General features: G+C 39.9%; 1 protein-coding gene across 1 annotated transcript in view; it reads left to right on the top strand.

The window, feature by feature from the left end:
- LOC122790866 (rho guanine nucleotide exchange factor 40-like) overlaps nt 1-21,941 on the top strand; it is a 1,619,416-nt gene that overhangs the window by 1,446,558 nt on the left and 150,917 nt on the right. The window contains exon 17 of the mRNA XM_044058526.1: nt 14,959-15,183. Coding sequence (XP_043914461.1) covers nt 14,959-15,183 — 225 coding nt within the window. The remainder of the gene's footprint in view (nt 1-14,958; nt 15,184-21,941) is intronic.

Here is a 21,941-nt window from a genome sequence, read left to right as displayed (position 1 = left end):
ACAGAAACTCACATTCTGTATGAAAGATTTCTTCATCACTAATAATTCTGGAAAGTCTGATACTGTCCCTTGACAACATTTTTCTTAACAAAAAAGGATGTTGACTGAAAGTCTAAGAAGTTGTTTCTGTAGGTGTTTTTGCTAAACATGTTAAAACTGAGTGTGCCAGAATTTTCATTCACTTATAAAGTGGTGTCTAAGACTTCTGATCTGCAGCCAGAAACTACAAAGTCCATATAGGAAATGCTGTTGGAAAGAACATCACCAAAAATGTCCAGATCAGTTTTAGACCCTTCCCATACAAAAAAAAAAAAATGTCATCAATAAAACGCCTATAGAGGCGAATACTGCTGAAGTCAGGAAGAAAAATGGGAGTCTCCAACTCCCATGTACTTAACACCAGGTTAGCGAACGTTGGGGCCATTTTTGACCCCATTGCTACACCTTTGACCTGTTGGTATGTCTTTTTATTAAAATAAAAAAAATTTTTTCAAAACTGCTGTTGTCAGACTAATCAGAGTGTTAATTCTGCTCTTCTTGAACCTTGCATACAAGAAGAAAAAAACTCCAAGGCTTTAAGTCCTTCTCCATGGCATATGTTAGTGTATAGAGTGACAATATCCATCATAACCAGGGTGCATTTGGAGAAATCAATCCCAGATTTGTAAAGTTTATCCAGGAAACCCCAAGAGTCATTAATATAAAACCGAGTAGACTGTACTAGCAGGTTCAAAACTCCATCAATATATTCAGAAATATTTTCAGTTTTAGTGCATTTATTAGAGCTGATAAGTCTGAACGGTGGGTCACTGTCATTTTTGAATTTTTGGAATACCAAAATGTTTCCCTAGATTAGGATTCAAAACTAAAAGGTATTGGTGTTCCTCCAGAGAAATGTGTTGGTTAGTTTCTCAGTTTTTCATTAAATGGTCAGTGTGGCAAAATGGGAATAAATATAATCCAAGGTGACTTCTTTGTAAAACTGATTGTCCTCTAGTATGTTTTCAGTTTTTTTGTGTGTAAACATTCTGTTCCATTAGCACTAACCCCGTGTCCTTATCTGCTTTCATTATCTGTAATTGCCTGTCATGTTTAAAATCAGTTAGTGCTTGTGTTTCCTGTTGTCAGGTTAAAACATCTGTTGTAACTTGATAGTGTTAAAAGCTCCCTTATGTCATTTTCGCAAACTCTCAAAAAAGTGTGTAAGGTGCTGATTAAAACTGGATTAAAAAGATTCTTCTTTTTGAATCCTGGAGTGTAGCTAGTAAAAGCTATTTGAGTGACATCTTCAGTATCTTCTTCCTTATGAAAATACAGTTTCAAATTCAGTTTTCTTAAAAATAATCTTAAGTCTAATAAAACATTGGTAATGTTCGCTCTTTATGAGGGAGTAAAAGTGAACCCTTTATTCATTAATTGTAAGTGTTCTGGTGTCAATTCTCTATTTGTTAAATTAAACACAGCACTGGAAAGTAGTGCTTGTCTGTCTTCCTTCATTTCCTTTGTTGCCATCCTTGTCTCTGTGAAAGTCAATCTGTTCATTCCATGTCCTCTCACCTTCCTCCTTCCTCTCCCTCTCACATTCCTGCAGGCCTTCTGCCCCCGTGTTCAGCCCATTCTATTGATCTTGAGATAAAAAAATATTGTTGTGCTACTAAAGGACTCTGTACAATGTCTGTATTAAGAGAAGTATCATTTGTGCTAGTTCCCAAATTCAGCAAACTGCATTGCTCGTGGGATAAAAATGGTTGTTGTGCTTCTGAAGGACTCTGACAATATCTGTGATACGAGAAGTACCAGTAGTGTAAGATCGTTGCTCTGTGTTAACTTCTGAATCCTGGTGATTAACCTAGGTCTGAGGGGGTGATTGCTGACCAACCTTTCCTGAACACTTCAAAGATGTTTGCCAATGTCTATCCTTGTTGATACTGTATGCCACACCACTCTGATATTGCTTTAAGTCAGGATTTAATTTGTGCCTTTTTCTATGAGGGATAGTGGCTACCCACCTACTAAGTCTGGGGGCTATGCTGTCAAATAAGTGGTGGGAAATTTCAAAATCTTGATGTAGTGTAATAACATTATGAAACTCTTCTATTTCTATTCTTAAAACATCAGTTCTTCTCTGATGATGTCTAATAAGAGATTTTATTTCTGTGATTCCTACATCATTGTAAATCTTGGTTATTTCATTGAACAAATCGGAATCTCGAGCTGTAGATATATACACACACGTGTTATATATATATATATATATATATATATATATATATATATATATATATATATATATATATATATTGCTTTATTTGTCATCCTTTGGATCTACTAAACAATTTAAGGAGATTAGTTTTTGTTGTATAGTTTATTTATAGCAGCGGACTACTGGGGTGGTCTGTTTTTGAATTTCCCATAATACTTGGCTCTGGAAGGGACTCCTGTCATTATGCATTTTTCTAAATGGAGCAGAATTCATTAGTGAAGCTTACGTCTGTATCAAGATAAGTGAATTTTGATGTTTTGCCATGGAGTATTTAGAGGTCAGCACATTTGTAGTCCTTAATTTCAGTGGGGTTTGCTGTAGGAGCTTTTGAAGTTTTAAGGAGAAGGTCACACATTTGTGGCCAGATTTCACTGGGGAATGAGATACAAGAGGAGTGTTGCATGAGGCAGCCATGTTTATGAGAATCAGACCAAGAATACTGGGTTTTCTTGTAGGCTTATTTATCAACTGCTCAAGTAATTTTTTTAATTAGGTCTAGGAATATTAGGACATATCACACATGGAAGTATTGGTGTCCCATTTTAAGGAAGGGTAGTTAAAGTCAGCAAGAATAATGGTGTTTTTGCTAACAGGGAGATAATTTAGGACAGTGATGAATCTTATATGTTCATAAGGGGGCAAAGAATGTGTTCTGTAACAAGTTATTAGTTGACAATTAATCATATCCAGAGTGATTGATTTATAATTCAGTGAGTTCAATTTGTGGGTCCCTAGGAATAGGCCTATAGATAATATGCTCCTTGACAAATACAGAGACTCCACCACAGTTACCATTGATTCTGGAGGCATGAACTCACAAGACCAGGTACAGAAGATATGTTTTGTTTACAGTTAACCTAAGTCTCAGTAACTATGCATGCATTAATGTCTTCCACATCCAGGAGTGCTTCAACGTCTGGCAATTTATTGTTTAGACCTCTGGCATTGAAGAGAGCCACCTTAATATGATACAGTTTTGAGACTGATATGTTAATTACATTTAAATGTCCATTAACTGGACTCTGTTGAAAAGGCACAAGAGGGTAAGTAAAAGAGGGTAAGTAAAGGTTTTTGCTAGTAAGCAGAAGTCTTGGAATGGGAGGTGCAAAAGATCCTAAGTAAAGTATGTTGGGCAATCAAGAATCTTGTCCCATTCTGATGTACTGGACCCACCTAGAATGAAAACAGTTATTTAACCAATTATTGATGCTAATTATCTTTTATTTGTATCTATGCATCATTAGGGGTAAAGCAAGGATTCCATTCATGACTAGTGTCTTACTTGCATTTGTAACATGCATGGAAAGTTCTGACTTATGTCTCTGCATGACCGTCTGTGTTTTATATCTCATGCCATTCACTCCCACATGTACCACTACCGTGTCACGGTCATATGTGTCAGGGTTTAAGGTTCTTTGGGGGCTTGTAATGTCAGAAATACTAGGGTCTGAAAGAGAGCTCATTGCAACCCTTTCTTTGACCAAACTTGTGATGGATGAGTCAGTGTGCTTGACAATAAAGTCACCTATCACTAAAACATTTTTATTGCTGCTTTGGTCCAAAGTGGAATATTTGGAGTGTTTTTGCTCAGAATTCCTCTTTACTGGTCGTATGTAGGAGGTGGGTGAGAAGTCTGAGTTTTGCCGAGACTTAATCTTATCTTTAGGAGGCTTTGTTAGTGATTCTTGTACAGCCTCAGTATAAGACACTTTGGTGTAATTACTGAAGGACTGTGGTGAATGGGAAGTTAACAGGACAAGTTTTTAGGTGAGAGAGAAGCCTCCAGATCAAGTAAATATTTATACCTCTCACAGACAGAGTTACTAGTGTTGAGTATGTATCCATTATGTATACTGGATTTAAAAACACAACAAGAACAGGGATGAAGGTGAGACAATTCTTCAGATACTTAGCTCTGTTTTTGAAGGTCCTGGAACTGTGCTAACTCATTAACACCTATGTAATGTGGAATGTCACACCTGTAGCAGCCTGCACAAATCCTTGCATTTCGGAGCGTTTTCTGAAAAATCAACTTAAAAAGCACAAGATGAACAAATGCAAACATTTTGGGAACAATGAACAATAGAAGCTTTTAAAAATGTACATATAGCAATGTCAACATCTGTATAGTGATAATAAGTGCATTCATAGTGTTTCATTAAATACTATACTATAGTAATAATTCACACAAACTCAGAATTATAATTTTCGCTAAACTTTCACAAACAAATTGTCACAGGTTGGAAATGTGCAACTCAGACATATATTGTTAAAATTATTTTGTTAACCAGACATAAACTTTCACATGATAGCAATAAATTCCTCACTGAGTACATGTTCATTGAGAGAATTACAGAAATATGAAAGCATATGCTTAATTACATAATTAGCAATATAAATAACACTGAATATCAATCAAGATGTGCAACTTAAAGTGCAAATATCACAGTCAGTTTCCTTCAACAACATCTAAGGTTTCATCTGATGCCAGGTCACTTGGTTTTTGAAATATTAAGTACATATGGAAAAACTGCATATTTTCATAATTACTAACAAACGACTAGCAATATCTCCACTATAGTATGTTAAAACTGAACATTGAGAATGAATTTTCTTGTCCACCACTGTATTCCTCAAGAGCATATAGATCTCTCAATTATGAAAAAAATGAACATAAATATGAAAATATGAATAATCAGTGGCAAATAGTAATCTATTTCTCCACTGCAGGATATCGTAGATTAACAGACTTAGTGTAATCTTGTTAATAAATACCTGCTCTTTCTAATACTGCCTATTATTAACTGGTCAGTCACTTAGTTAAAGAAGCCAGACCCAAAAAAGATCTGGACACCATAAGGAGCTATGGGTGTTAACTGGAAAAATGTAAGAAAAGTACTATAGGCTTGAATGTGTTAAAGCAACCAGTACTTCTGAACTTGACTGGCTCTACTTCAATCATGAGAAAGAAACCAGTGTATAATTCCAACAGTTAGACCACTTAAATGGCAAAATGCATTGCAGTCATTTACTGGAACTGCCAAGTACATTGTTAAAAACCTTAGCTAAATCAGATACAGACTGTTAAAATGAACTTAAAAACAGATAACAAGAAATGAAAATTCATCAGACATTTAGTCTGTTGTTGGATGGCTTGGAACTATTTCAAACCAGTAGCAATTTAAAACAACATATCAGGAAGACGGTGGGAGACTAGAAAACATGTTCAGACTATTAGCTATGTGGATGAATGACCTGGAGCCACCTTAAAACAAATGCACAGGAAAGACATAGCCTGGAAATAACACAAGGAGAACAGGGTAAGAGGCTGGGAAAATTCTTCAGATATTTACCTATTTTGTTGAATGGCCTAAAATTGCCTCAGAGCAACTGCCAAGTTAGCCCACCTGTGACTCCTGTCACAAGAAAGAAGGCAGGGTTACACTCCAACAGCCTGATCACACAAAATGTCACAGTACAGTGCAGCTATCTACTGAATTCACTAACTGTGGGCCCAAATTGACTAGATAAAACAGATGCATACTATTAAAATGAACTAAAAAACAGATAATAAAAAGTCCAAGTGTTGTTGTCCACAAAGATTGTCGGCTTGTTTGATCAATTCCATTTTCATTGTTGTATGCTGTGTATTTGTATGAGATCACTAAACCACAAAGTTAAGGAAATTTCTCCTTTTCCCTTCTGTTGTGCAATCTCAGAGTTAGTGTATACACACACACACACACACACACACACACTCACACACACACACACACACACACACACACACACACACACACACACACACACACACACACATACATATAGAGAGAGAGAGAGAGAGAGAGAGAGAAGACGAGAATGACAGATATGTCTATATATAGTTAAAAGGATGTTTGAAATGCAGTCTCCCATGTGTGTGTGTGGGGGGGGGGGGGGCAGGGGGCTTGCCTTGCTGCTAAGACACTTGTTTCTGTGATATTTTGGTGATTTCCATGACAAGCTCTGCTGATGTAATTTGATCAACAGAATGTTTCTCAATGTAGTTTTCTGGCAAATAGTTGCAGTAGACATGTATCTGTCTATCTATCGATTATATACGGTTATACTTAAAATAATCTAACTAGCATGCTATTGACAGCAAAAATATTGACAGGAAAAAAAAAATATATATATATATATATATATATATATATATATATATATATATATATATATATATATAAAAAATGCCTAAGCAAAAAATATTGGCAACATCTAATCACAACCAAAACCAATGTTTCTGCAGGGGTGAAAGACCCCCCTGCACCCCCATACCCCCTGCTACTTATGTATAACAACTGTGAGGTCACATAACAGTAGGTAAAGAGCGTAACTCCTTCCCTAATATAACTTTGATTTTGTAGATATTTTTTGTTTAGATATTTTTTATTTTATTATTTTTTTTTTTTTTATTGGCATTTGTTTACCAGGAAAGTCCACTGGGCCAGAGCGAGCCCATTTTCAGTGGAGGCTCTGGGAGAAAAGCTCCAAGACAAGTAATTTAAATACAATATTACAATCTAACACAACATAAAAAGCAAAAATCCAGAATATCAATAGGAACAACTTATAGTGAGCAAGTTCGGGTCTATCGAACACCTAAACATCGACACGTATTCATTGAAATGCATTTATACAAATCGATGAATACTTACAGTGCAAAGAAACACTTGCCCCGCAATCCAGCATAACTGACCTAACCTAAAACAAACCCACCCATGTAGGGGGCTTTGCCCCCCCCACACCCCCCAATGTGGGGACTGTGCCCCCCACACCCCCCCCTAACTAAATATACCAACTCTGAGATCGCACTACAGAGGAGAAAAGGCCAACACCATGTAGTTGGCCAACTACATCTTTGCCTTGAAAGTATTCATCAAATCACGTAAATACATTTCGATGAATATGGTCGACCATCTGGTGTTCGATATTACAACATTTCAGCGTTGTAATGTAGACCCAGCAAGTTCTACCATAATTATGTAGTCAGGCGCTACAGATTCTATGTCACAAGCAATTGATATGAAAATAAGATACAAATAAGTTCAGTAGAATTACAAAGTTTAATGGAAGTTCAGATATGAAGTAGTTACAAAAGGAATAATAGTAGCAGGAGGAATCAGTTTAAACATTCTCAGTCAATAAGGCGCTGAAAATTTTAATTTAGGCTATCTCTAGTGAAGACATAGAGCAAGAGGTAGAATGGTTAGAGAGGCTAGAAAGCGTAGGAGCAATGCAAGGTAGTTAGGCTAGAACTGCAAGGAGCAAACCTGAGACTGAAGGGAAGAAAAGGTCAAGTGATGGCTTCATGGGTTGTAGGTGGTGCATTTGTGCAGTTACAGATCCAATTAAAGAGGAGATGATTGTGTAAGGCAGTTTTGAAATTAGAGGGATGTTGTTTACTGCGTATAGAGAAAGGGAGGTTATTCCATAATCTGGCAATGATCCAAGAGTATAATAGTTTACCTGCTGATAGGTTTGGTTTATGAATTTGGAGTAAGTGTTGGTGTTCTGATCATAGTCGCCTAAGAGGGGAGCAAGGGGCAAATAAGGAGCTAAGGGCCGGGTAGTCTTGTGGTGTATAGATAAGTTTATGTGAGGTGTGTAGCTGTATGAGTAATAGGTAATGGGGGAATTCTAGCCATTGTAGTTTTCTTAAGGCAATGCAGTGATAGGAGGAGTAGCAGCTGCCTGTGGCAAATTTGGCAATCTTTTTGAAGCAGGATTCTAGTTTGAGTTTCAGGGAAGACTGCAGATTAATTAACAAGGGTGCACCATAGGTTAAAGATGGTAGAAGATAGGAGAGGGCTAAAGCTTGTTTAGTTGGTAAGGAGGGAAACCTGTTGTGCCTTTATAGAAGCCCTAGTTTTTTATAGGTTTTATTAATACTGGATTGGATGTGCAGGTCGAACTTTAAGTTTTCGTCTATTATGACTCCTAATAGTTTGGAACTGGCTACTAATTCGATTTTAATAGAGTTTAGTGAGAGTATGTTGAAATATTCTATGTTGAATGCTTTATTTCTTTTTAGGTAGACAGCATAAGTTTAGTTTTTTTGGTATTTAGAGAAAGATGGTTTTTGAGGAGCCAGGATTCTTCTCTAGAGAATGCTGTTTGAGTCATTTGTTGGAGAGTGACTGGGTTAGGTGCAGAGCAAATTATGGTCGTTTCCTCTGCATACTGTACTAGGGAGGCATTTGGGATAGTTTGATGAAGATTATTTATGAATATATTAAATAGAAGAGGTCCTGAAATTGAGCCTTGTGGAGCACCTGTAGTGTTGTGAATGTAGGGAGAAATAGAGTTTTGCCATTTGACAGCATGGTGCCTGTCTGAGAGATAGCTTTTAAACCAGTTAAGAGACTGAAAGGATACTCCTATAGAGGAGAGTTGAGACAGGAGAATTGCATGGGATATAGTACTGAATGCTTTTGATAGCTCCAGAAAGAGAGCTGTATGACCTAAGTCATGAGCTTTGGTAATAATATCCAAGAAGGAGATCAGGACAGTAGATGTACTTTGCCCTGGACGGAATCTGTGCTGGGTTGGGGAGAGTATGTTATTATTTAGAAGGTGACAGATGAGTTGTTTTTGAACGCATTTTTCCAGTATTTTGGAGATGGGGTAGAATAGCAATGGGTCGAAAGTTTGAGATATCAGAGGAAGGGCCACCTTTATAAAGAGGGAGGATAATAGCTTTTTTTTCCAAAGCCAGGGGATGTAGGATTCCTGGATGGACCTGTTGATAAGGATAGGCTACTGCATCGGCAGCAATCTTGAGGAATTTGGTAGAAATATTGTCTGCAGAATTAGAACAGGGCTTTAGATTCTGAAGGAGTTTTTTTATAAAGGTTGTGGAGATGGGGAGAGATTGAATTCTAGTTGGTGGGGGGGTTCCTTAATGCAGTTTTGAGTAGGGATATTTGGAGAGGAGGTAGGTTCATAGGTTCATACTAGGCTGTCTGCCCTAGGGCATTTATAAGCCTAGCCAGAGTGTGTATGGCTTTCGCCACCCATTTTAAATTAAATTTGCTATGCCCTTTTTCGAGGTTAGTATATTGTGCCTCTGTCTAACAGTGACACAGAAGTGATACCCGGGGAAAACCTACGATCTCCCATCCACTCATCAAGATTCCTCTTGAAGAGAGTCAATGAGGGACTCTGCCTAACCTGGACTGGGATTTTATTCCAGAGTGAAGGGAGCCTCTGGGTTATGAATCTGTCCCTCCAGCATGTCCTATTTATTTCAATGCTGAGGTTCAAGTCCCTCGAGCGCGTAGCTCGATGGCATTTGGATTTTCTGAGGTGCAGCATGTCCATTAATTCCGGGTTGGACATGGCTTTATACGTCAGGCACAGATCGCCTCTGAGCAGGCGGTATGCCACTGAGTAGAGCTGGAGTTTCTTTAACCGGACAGCATACGGCATCTGTTTGAGCCCCTTGATCCTCTTGGTGAGGTACTTTTGGGGTCTTTCCAGTTGCTGCAGGTGTCTGGTAAGGTACATCCCAAAAGGGGCATTGTACTCAATTATGGGCCTGATGAGGGATGAGTAAAGAGGCACGATGACCTCCCCTGATCTAGATGTGAATCCCTTCATGATTAGGTGGGCTATATAAAATGTTTTTCTAACCACTTTGGCCACGTGGTTGTCAAATGAGAGATTGCTATCTACTTGGATCCCCAGGTCCCTAATTACTTCTTCTGTACTTAATGGATTACCACCTATGTGGCAATTTGTGGGCACTTTGTTTTTGCCAAAGGGGATGACTATACACTTTTTGGCGTTTAGCTTGAGGCCATGGCTCTGGCACCAGTTGTCTGTTTCTATGAGGCCCTTTTGGAGGATGCTTGTGTCGGCTGGAGAGTCTATTATGGCGCCCAGTTTGCAGTCATCTGCGAACTTGGTCAGCCACAGTCCTTCCATGTTGGCCTGTACCTCCGAGAAATATATACTGAACAAGAGAGGTCCCAGGACTGAGCCTTGTGGGACGCCACTTGTAACTGGTTTGGAGTCTGACATAGCTCCAGCTATTCTAACCATGTGGGTTCTGTCCTTGAGCCAGTTTGCAACCCATCTAGTGACATAGGGATTTATATTTAAGCTGGTGAGCTTATCTATAATGCCCGAGTGGGGTATTGTATCGAAGGCTTTTGCGAGGTCCAGGTAGGCTGTGTGGACCACCTTCCCCTTGTCAATGGCCTTGGTGACTGTTTCAAAGAAATCGACCAGGTTTAAGAGGCAGGATCTGCCCTTAACAAAGCCGAACTGGGTAGGATCCAGTGTCTGTAGGTCCCCAATATCTTTATTTATAAGGTCCATGATGATCCTTTCCATAGCTTTGCAGACCAAGCTAGTGAGACTTATGGAGCGATAGTTTCCAGGAGCCGTTGAGGCACCACCTTTCTGGAGAGGGACCACTGTTGCTGTACGCCACTCTTTGGGTACATATCTTGTAGTAAGGCTGAGATTGAACAGTAGTTTTAGGTTTGGGTTTAGCTCTTCTTTTAGTTCATGTAGGACGCAGCCCAGGACACCGTCTGATCCCATTGATGCTGTGTTTCTTGCTTTGGAGAGGGCAGCTCTTACCTGAGCATCTGAGATGTCAGGGGGGCAGCACTCTGCTGGGATAGATATTAGCCCTTTTGGTGGGGAGGGGGGGGGAGAAGTTTGCGCTGAACCTGTCAGCTAGGATGTTGGCAATGTCTGTGGGTTCGGTGTATTTTTTGTCGTTTTGGACCAATTCTGAGCATATCTGGGAATTCCCACCCAGGTTCCTCACATAACTAAAGAAAGCCTTGTGATTATCCTTAGTGTCCTGTGCAATTTTTCTCTCGAAGCTGGCCTTAGACGATTTTATGAGTGCCCGTAGTTTTTTGCTAATACTGATCAGAGATGCCTTCCCTTTTTGGGATTTTGCTCTATCATGTAGTAGCTTCCTCCTTCTATTGTATAGTCTGTTTATGGCTGGGGTCCACCAGACAGGACGTCTGCCTTTGGAGTATTGGGTCTTGGTTTTATTTGGGATTGCATGATCCATGCATTCCTGAAGGTGTTCATAGAATGCGTTTATAAAGGATTTTGCGGTCTGGGCCGTATTATCCACAGGCCCAGGGGCTTTGAAGGATTCCACCTCGGTTTTGAGGAGTGTGAAATTTGCTTTAGAGAAGTTTTTCACTGTGGTTTTCTGGGCATGGGGTGGGGTCGGGATGTGAATATCCAGTGAGATTAGTTTATGGTCTGATCTTACCAGTGAGGGATACACTTCTGATCTGGAGCATAGAGTCCCCATGTTGGTGATGATCAGGTCCAGTATGTTTCCCCTCTTGTGGGAGTGGTAACAAGTTGTTCCATAGCATTTGAGTTTATAAATTCTAGGAACCTTTGGGCTAGGGTGTTGGAGCTAGAGTAATGCTCCCAGTCTATGGTTGGGTAGTTGAAGTCACCCAATATAATGGTGTTTGGAGAGACCTTCATAATTTCCAGTGTTCTCAGGAAGGCCGAGTGGGGTTCCTGGGTTTGGGAGGGTGGTCTGTAGCAGGCTATAAACTGGAAGGCAGTTTTACCCACTGTTAGTTGCACATGGATAGTCTCTGATGCCTCGTGCTGTGCCACCAACCTGGAGGTGTGGGTATCTTTGTGAATATTGATACTCCACCTCCTTTTGTGGTTCAGTCCAAGTTTTGGGGGCGAAAAGCATGGTATGAGGTATAACCTGGTAGTACTGGGGTGCTCTCGAGAGCCTTGAACCAGGTTTCTGTTACTGCACAGATATCGATGTTCTCCATGCTAAGGAGAGTTTCGAGTGCGTGCATCTTGAGGTTTAGACTTCTGGCGTTGAGTAGCATTACTCTTAGTTTCTTATCCCTTGTGATACCTATGGAGGTGGGTTTGTCTTTTGAGCCTTGCCTAAAAAAGGCACTATGGGGGTAGCAAGAGCCTTTGCCAATATCCGAAAGCCCAGGGGTGACAGGTGCAAGCCATCCCTAGCGAAGCATCGTGGCTTGTCGAGCATGTCATCCCAGGCTGACAGACATTGGATCCCCTTTGAATGACATCAATACTTAAGCCAATTGTTGAAATTGATAATCTTGTCTTCATACTGTGGCATCATTCTTGGTGAGGGTAAGATGCTACTCAAGGTCAAGGTCATACCGGCCTGGGCTACATGCTCAGAGAGCTCCTCTATGTCTCTTTTCATGTAGTCCAGGGAGGTACATCTCAGGTCATTCACACCAGCATGGACATATAGGGATATGGTTGGTTGGTAGGGCTGAGGAGAAGGGGGTAGTAAGATTGGCTATAGTATCAATGAAGTAGGAGTTGAATTTAGAGGCGATGAGGTCAGGTGGCATATTAGGGTATGGACAAGGATTAGATTTTGTACCAGGGTGTAAGAGATTATTAATAGAAGACCAGAAAAGGTTGGGATTATTTTTCCTATTTGTTTGTAAGTTCTAGAAATATTGTTTCTTGTCTTTGCAGATACGTTTTTTGACTTGGTTTCGAAGCTGTTTATAATGGATAAGGCTGGAAGGAGTTTTGGAAGTGAGCCACCATTTCCAGGCCTTTTCCCTACTTTTCATAATTTCTCTGGTAGAGTTAGAACTCCAGGGGTCATAGTTGGATTTAATTCTTCTGGATCTGGTAGGTGCTAAGCTGTGCAGGATATTTAGAAAGGAGTTATTGAAGTAAAGGGTTTTAAGACGGTTCCAACTGTAGTTACTTAGGATTCTATTGAAGGTCTGAGGACAGAATTTTGATAGGTCTTGTATTACCTTGTATTTGTGGGTTTTTGAGAGGAGATGAGCAGTTTCGTATAACAAAGACTGGGAGGTGGTCACTGAAGGAGTTTGCCATGGTCCCAGAGACAGGGTATTTGGATGGGTCGGAGACCAAGATCCAGTCTAGTATTGAGCCTTTATCAGATTTATAGCTAAATCTAGTGATTGTATTGATTTGTGTAAAATGAAATACATTTATGCTAGAGGGAGACTGGAGGAAGTAGAAGCCCAGTCGATATTCATGTCGCCTAAAATAATAGTTTCATTTTTTTATATTAGAGGAATCCCAGGATAGTATATCTTCTAAAACTAGGATGTTGTTTCCTGGGGGAATGTAAATGACTATTATGCAGAGTTTTTTTGAGTTATTGATGTCCAGAAATGAGATTAGGATCTTGGCATTTTGAAAATGTGGAATAGGATCAGTATATGGGGCTATATTGAGAGCATTAGGGTAGATCAATGCGAAACCACCTCCTTTTTTATGATGTCTGTCTGCTCTAATTACATTGAAATTGGGAGAGAGAAATTCATTGCCTTGAATGGAGGGTTTTAACCAAGTTTCAGTGGCAGCTAGGATGTGGGTTCTATTTTGAATGACAGGCATGGAGCTTGGAGGTTTTATTACAAATTCTTTGGAAGTTTATACTAGTTAAATGGAGACCTTTAGCCAGTTTAGGAGAGTTACAGTGTTGAGATAAAAGTGGGGTTTGAGGCCCTGGGTTGGGGTGAATGTCACTAGAACGTATAAGGGAAGAAAAGATGTAATATAGCCTGCAGCAAGAGTCTAAAAGCTTAGAGAGAAAAAAGGGAGTAAGGTATTTTAGCAAATTTTGTTTATAGTGTAGGAATAGTTAGAGGGGAGAATGAAGGGTTTGGAACAGAGAAGAGGAGTTGAGAAGTAAAGGTTGGAGCTGATGTTAGAGTAAGAGGCAGCATAGGAGCCATTTTTGAGTTTAGATGTTTTTCTGTCAATATTTTTGCTGTTGATATTATGCTGTTCAGATTATTTTAAGTATACCCACATAAATCAATATCTATTTATCTATATAAAGATAGAAAGAAAGATACCTGTACATAAAAATAGCTAAACACCTAACTGTCGACATTAACATCAACACACAAAAAAGAAAAAGGTTGACAATGAGCTGAATATGCTCTAAGAAGTAGACTTGGACCTTGCAACTACAAAAATGTTTTTTGCGGGGATGAAGCCCCACTGCACTCACCCCCTGCATCCCCTACTAATTATATATTCAAATTCAGTGAGCACACCTCTACTAATTATATATTCAAATTCCGTGATCATACAAAACTGAGGAAAGGACACATTCTCCAGCCCTGGTAATGTAGCAGTCTTACACAAATGTTAAATTAGTTGTTTTGTCCACCAAAGTGTTTTGATGCAACAGCTGTTGACTATACAGATAGTCAGCATATTTAATCGTTTATATATAGCCTTTTATATTACAGGTGGTTTCTGCAACTCTTCATTTCCATTTCCTGTTTGCAGTGGATATTTGTCTCCCCTTTTATCCCGTTTCATATGTGTTTTCCTTATCACTCAAATTTCAACTTTTAGTAAATATTAATGTATTTTGGGGAAGCCTGCTTTGTAATCCCACAGTAACTTCATCTGTAGATCATTAAAAAATTAACAGTTATGACTACTTCTATTGTCAGTAGTGTTTCACTTTTCAGCTGCACAAAATAAATAATTTCTGTATAAAGATGTATTTTTATTTCCTGAGGGAACAGAATGATACTACCCAAGTCTTATTTCATTTTGGGGTATATTTTATGCATCTGTTTTGGTCAGTATAAAGTGGTTCTATTGTACTTCTCATGGTATACTTATTTGCATTTCAGCGCCGGCAAGAGGACCTGCAGGACACCATAGGCCTGTCCACTCGGCTTCTGCAGCCCATTCAGCACCTTAATGCCTACTGCAAACTTCTGGAGGAGATGATAAAGGAAGGAGACTTAGAACAGCAACTGGAGCTTCAACACATGCAAGCAGCAGTTAACATGCTACGTCAACAGCTGCAACGTGGCTACGACCTGCAGGCCCTTGACTGTGTCAGCAACTGTAATGTGAGTACAAATGAATCAGGCAACTTTGTTTTTCCTACTCCCCTCTTACTAAAAATGAATGCTGTGGAGTCTGATATGAAACAGGAGTGAGGATAAAATGGTGAAGAACAAAAGGGAATTACTTAAATCAGCAAAAGTCTTGCAAAATATAAATCACTTGTTTCTAGTTATATTTCTGAGGAGGATGATATCAATAATATGAACATCAAAATCAGAGACATGAAGTAATTTTCTCAGCATCATCATTTTGTAAGCTGCTGTTCTATTCAGGGTCACAATGGTAACAAGTTAAGCAAGGCAGAACAGACTTTCTTATTCCCAGTAAAAGTCTCCCACCTACTCTCCTGTGAGATCGTTGGGCATTCCCAAGCAAGCTGAAGTCTCTAATCCTCCCAACATGTCTGGGTCTGCACTGAGGCCTCCTTCCAATGAGATATGAGTGATATACTTCCCTTAGAAGGTGCTTAGTGGGCATCCTCACATAGTGCCCAAAGCACCTCCGTTGACTCCTCTGTACATGGAAGAATCCTCTACTCTGAGTTCTCCCACAATACCACTCATTGGTCACTCCCAAATCTTCATGCTCATAGATAAGGATGAGGACATAGATTAACAGGCAAATTTTATTTTATTTATATTTATTAATCAGATAAATACACTGACCCATGAACTCTTTTCAGGCATGGCCCCATGCTTGAAGGGGAAGGAAAAATTGAAAATGATAATATTCAACAGGCATTAACAAAAATATGAGCAGTATGAAAAAACAATACATGAATTAAAAAATGAGAATAACAAATAAGATGTCCTCATCTTAAGACACACCTCTCACTTCCCCACCACAGTACTGCCACTACTGAAATGATCCACTGGGCAATCCCCAGTCTCCTCTGTCATTACTCATGCACATGACCCAGCATACTAAAATTTCTCATATGAAATAGAGATTCCTTTCACCTGGGAACAGCAATCCACTCATTTCTGGAAGGCACAATTCCTCCAGCAAGATTCCATTTAGTTGGAATTGTCCCAGACCTCAGGGCTTCAGTGCTGCCAAAAGATAACATGTTACAGCAGCACCTTTGTTGGTACTAATGTTGATAAACCATGTGATCATGTTGGATCTAAGGACTTCGAAGAAAGATGAGCCCAGGACTTCAGGAGTGTTTTCTCAAGCTAGGCCTATTATTGTTGCTTCCAGGTTAGCCTCAATCACTTTGCATCTTTCCTTTGAATATAAGACTTAAGACCTTTGCAAGAGAATATTTCAGTGTAGTATAGGAAACTATAGAACCTTTAAAAGTACCCATGATGGCTCAAGGTTAGTCTGTGGATAGAATATAGAGATTTGAGGGAATTTTGACACAGAAATGCAAGAACAAAATAATGCAGGGTACGAAGAAGGAAAAGAAAAATAAAAGCCAGAAAACAAAAAAACAAAGAAAGGAAAGGGATGATGTAAAAATACTAAGTGTTAATACAAACTGAATTAGAACTGATACCAGGGAACTATGTAATTAGATGAAAGCAGAAACTATATGTTTATTAGATACAAGATGTGTTAAAAAATAGAAAAGGGACAGAAATGAGGCCTTGCGGGAAAACAAGAGTACATAGTCTATAGAAAATAAAGAATGTTCAGGTACAGGGACTTTTTTATTTAAATTGTACTTTATTGAAATTCACGACAAAAGACAAACAACAAAGACAACCATCAAAGTAAATTATATACAAGATCTGCATGACAAAAACTGCTTAAAAATATAGACTAAAATTTCTAAGCAAAATTATCACAGTAATATCTTCATGTGAACAAGCATCAAAAGCAGCATAAATGTGCTAAAAGGAAACATCGCTATCAACCATCAAGAAATTTGCCTCCAATCCTAATAATTTCCACTTATTAGGATTGGTCAGGGTTGCAGACCAATCCTTATGGTCATACTGGATTTTACTGAAGATATTGTCCTAAAAAGCAATCAATCAGCTTTACTGAAAACAAGAGTAATATTTTCTAGTGTATTGCAATAAAAGTCTTTACTAAACTTGTGAAAACCCAACCAACATACAGGTCATTGGTTGTATGAAACTCCAACAAGGGGAATACCTAAAAAAAATCCAAGCTTTCCATGCTTCCTGAGCACATCAAATACTTTGAGCAACACAGCTTGTAGCCTAGCTCAACGATTCTTAAACTTACCACAGGACCAAAACATTTGAAAATTGTCAGCCCCAGATTCTCCACATTGCCAGCACTAGCCCTGCAAGCTGCTACTCGGATGTGTCTGACTAGGTGGCTTTAAGTATTATCTAAAGATGAGTAGAAGTTGTTGATCTCTAAATTTGGGTCACTTTTTTAAATATGATGGAGCTTTCCCATACCATTGTCAGTTCCTCTGGATTCAACCAAATCCCCTACTGTGTCGGTCAGCTACTTTCCATTTATCTGTGCACGACTCCTGACTGACATTCCCACAGATCTCTGTAAATAACCCCTAAGGCCTCTTTTTTCATGTGACTCAATTTTTTCCCAAGGCATACATCTGCCCCGTTTCTCTGCCAGGACAATATGTTTTCTCTAGATCCATGACAGTTGGCAATATAACAGCCAATCTTGTTCTTCATTATGGCGCAACTCACAAAAAGTATGAAAATAGATAAAAAATCAAACCATTTGAAGGTATAGAGATGTTGATAATAATTGAGGAAATTAAGGTATTAGAAGTTACAGTACTAATTCCAGGTAGGGTGATTTTACTGGAAAGGCTCACCCAGACTCTGCTACAGTTTACTGTGAGGGAAAGATTAGGTTGCTTTTTATTTGTTGAATTTTGTATTACTTTATTGCCTTTTTTCTATTTTGTATTCTGTGATTTGTTTGTGTTTTACTTGTATTCTGCTTTTAACTGCATATTAAAACTTGGAAAGAGACCACAGCTCTGTCTCTTGTGAGCCAAGACAGAAATTAGAACAGGTAAATTAAGGTATCACACATAAGTTAGAACAGGTCAGTTAAGGTTAATCATCTGTGAACTGAGGGGGTGGAGTTAGGAAGTAAACCTATTTAAGGAGTAAAAATAAAACATTTCAGAGCTTTACTGGAAAGGCTCACCCAGACTCTGCTACAGTTATTTGTTGTATTTTGTATTACTTTATTGCTTTTTTTCTATTTTGTATACTGTGATTTGTTTTCCTTGCACTGTGTTTTACTTGTATTCTCCTTTTAACTGCATATTAAAACTTGAAAAGAGACCACAGCTCTGTCTCTTGTGAGTCAGACAGAAAATGTTCCCATCCTCCCAACCGGTTACTGTTGTGTTCTTAAACACCATTGTCTTTCTAGTTGCCTGCCCCTTATGTTAATTTGACCATATATCTCATTTCCTCTCTTTTTACTGGCTGGTGTGAGTAAGTACAAAATTATCATTTTGTGAAATCACTCCCCTTCAACTATTTAAATGTATTGGCTATCCTGCTGTATTCCATAGTACAAGAATACAAAGTGACCACCCCTCCCAGCACTCAGACTTGTGAGAGATGCACTTATATATCCAAATTGGAAGCCATGCACTCTCAAGCCAAGACCGGAATAGCTGGTCAAGAGGAGAAGGTGAACACCTACACCACACCACATGCAACACATAGCCCTGCAGAACACCCACCATCATAGCTCTCACATAAAAACACAAACCACACACCCACCTTCTTGGAGGCTGTCAATAAAAATCTACTCAAACAGCAGAGACCTCCAAGGCAGAAACGCACTCGACCACCACAACACAGCACAAATCACAAGACACATAGCTCACCTACACAGTGTGCCCCTCAACCTAAACCCATAAGGTAAAACAGCTTGCCCAATGCACTAATCAGTGAGCCACACTGATGTCCCACTCACTAGGTTGAATAAGGAGAAGATAACAGTCCGCTATCAGGTGCCAGAATCCAACACATAACACGCACACTCAGGTCACTCCAAAATAAGTACAAGTATGACTCTGTCACTGTCTATGTGGGTATGAATGACTTGAGATGCACCTCCCTGGACTACATGAAAAGAGATGTGGAAGAACTCTTGGATTATGTGGCCCAGACAGGTATGACCCTAGCCCTGAGCAGCAGCCCACCATCACCCAGAATGATACCACAATACAAGCAGAAAATGACTGACTTCAACAATTGGCTAGGTTTCTGGTGTCATTCTAAGGGTATCCAGTATCTGTCTGCTTGGGATGACATGATTCACAGACCTCGATGCTTTGCCAGAGATGGCCTGCATCTGTCACCCCTGGGTTTCCGGATATTGGCAAAGGCTCTTGCTACCCCTGTAGTGCCTTTTTTAACAGATGTTCCAAAGATCAAATTACCAGTGTAACAACTATAAATAAATGCAATCTGAGGGTTATGCTGTTCAGTGCTTGAAGTCTAAATCTCAAGATGCACTTGCTCAAAGCACTCCTCAAAATGGAAAACATTGACATTTGTGCTGTAACAGAGCCCTGGTTTAAAGCAGCAGAAAGCACCCCTGTGCTACCAGGCTATAACTCATTCCACACCTTTCATTCCCAGAACATGGACCGAAGCTCCAAAGGCAGTGGTGTCTCCATATTCATAAAGGATATGCACACCTCCAGACAAGTAGCCCAGCATAATGCATCTGAGATACTTTAAGTACAACTAACATTGAGTAAGGCAGCGATTCAGGTTGTAGCCTACTTTACGTCCCCAGGCATGTCCCAGACTCTCACTCCACTTTCCTAAGCACCCTGGAAACTATTAGGGTCCAACCCAACACTCTCATACTAGGTGACTTCAACTACCCCTCCATCAAGTGGGAAAACTACTCATGCACCAATACACTGTCCCAACACTTCCTGGAATTCATCATTTCCAGTGCCCTGGACCAGCTCATTCTTACCCCCATTAGAGGAAGCAACATCCTTGACCTGGTTATTACTAACATGGGCAACCATTGCTCTACACCAATAGTCGATTCTTCCCTGGTTAGATCCGACCGCAAACAAATCAGCATGGAAATCCACATCTCACCCACAATCCTAGCAAAGGTAGCCACCATGAAAAACTTCTCCAAAGCTGACTTTGGGTTCCTAAAAATAGAGGTGGCTAACTTCACGGCACCCATGGCAATGGAAAATAGATGCATGACTGCCAAATCATACACCAGTGCATTGTACAAACACATATATAAATGCATGGAACTAGCCATACCCAATAGAACCAAGATGCTCTCCTCCAAAAAAAAAGGAAGTCAATCTGGTGGTCCCTTGCCATTATTAAACTCTACAACAGAGGGAAGAAACTGTTTCAGAAAAAGGTGAAGTCCCAAGACTGGAAAAACTCCCTTATTAGCCTCAACAAAAAGTTGAGATCCCTCATCAAAACCTCTAAAGCCCACTATGAAGGCAGAATTGCGGCAGACACTAAAAACAACCACAACGCATTCTATAGTTATATCAAGAATCTCTACAGGAATACCCAGGTTTGCCCTGAGTTACTGCACAATGGTACTGCCTATACTGAGCCAACAGATATTGCCAACATACTGGCTGACAGAATCAGTGCCAACTTTACCCCTCCCCCCCAAAGGACCAATCACAATACCAGAGGTATGCCAGGCACCCAGCATTACTGCAGCACAGGTTAAAGCTGCATTGTCCAAGGCCAAGAATACAGCTTCCATGGGACCCGACAATATCTCTGGATGTGTTCTACATGAACTACAAAGTAAACTGGCGCCACATTTGTATGCCCTGTTCAATCACAGCCTCACCTCAGGTTTTGTCCCTACCGAATGGCACACTGCTACAGTCATCCCTCTCCATAAAAGGGGAGCAACTACAGACCCTGGGAATTATCGCCCCATTAGCCTGATGAGCCTGATAAGTAAGGCTATGGAGCACATCATCATGGGCCTAATTAACAAGGATATAAGGAATCTTCAAATTCTAGATCCCACACAACTTGGTTTTGTGAACGGTAGATCATGCCTACTAAACCTGGTTGACTTCTTTTAGTCAGTCACCAGAACTGTGGATGAGGGCAAGGCTGTTCATACAGCCTACCTCGACATGGCCAAGGCCTTTGATACCATTCCCCACTCAGGAATTATAGATAAACTCACCAAACTAGGCATCAACCCCTATATCACTAGATGGGTTGCAAATTGACTCACAGAACCCACAGTGTGAAAGTAGCAGACTCCAAGTCAGACTGCCGACCAGTCACAAGTGGAGTCCCACAGGGATCGGTCCTGGGTCCTCTCCTGTATGGCATCTACTTCTCAAAAGTCAACGCGGACGAACTCTGGCTGACCAAGTTTGCAGATGACTGCAAGCTGGGAGCCATTATTAACTCCCCAAGTGATGTAGACATCCTACAGAAAGGCTTCACTGAGACCAGTGACTAGTGTCGAAACCATGGCCTTTATACTTAATGCCAAAAAAATGCGTCGTCATCCCCTTTGGGAAAAACTCAGTTACCACTAATTACCATATCAATGGGAGCCCACTGAACACTGAAGACGTTATAAGAGATCTGGGGACACAGGTTGACAGCAACCTCTCCTTCGACCCCCACATTGCTGTTGTGGTCAGAAAGTCCTTCTGTGTGGCACATCTCATTACCAAGGGTTTTGCATCCAGGAAGAAAGAGGTCATCATCTCTTTCTACTCTTCCCTCATTAGGCCAATCATCGAGTATAATGCCCCCATTTCCCATGTACCTCACTAGACACATGC

Source organism: Protopterus annectens, chromosome 16.part0, assembly GCF_019279795.1.
Source record: "Protopterus annectens isolate FY-2018-M chromosome 16.part0, PAN1.0, whole genome shotgun sequence".
Classification (NCBI taxonomy): Eukaryota; Metazoa; Chordata; order Ceratodontiformes; family Protopteridae; genus Protopterus; species Protopterus annectens.
The sequence above is the reverse complement of the archived record's forward strand: the minus strand, read 5'-3'. Positions and strand labels throughout refer to the sequence as shown.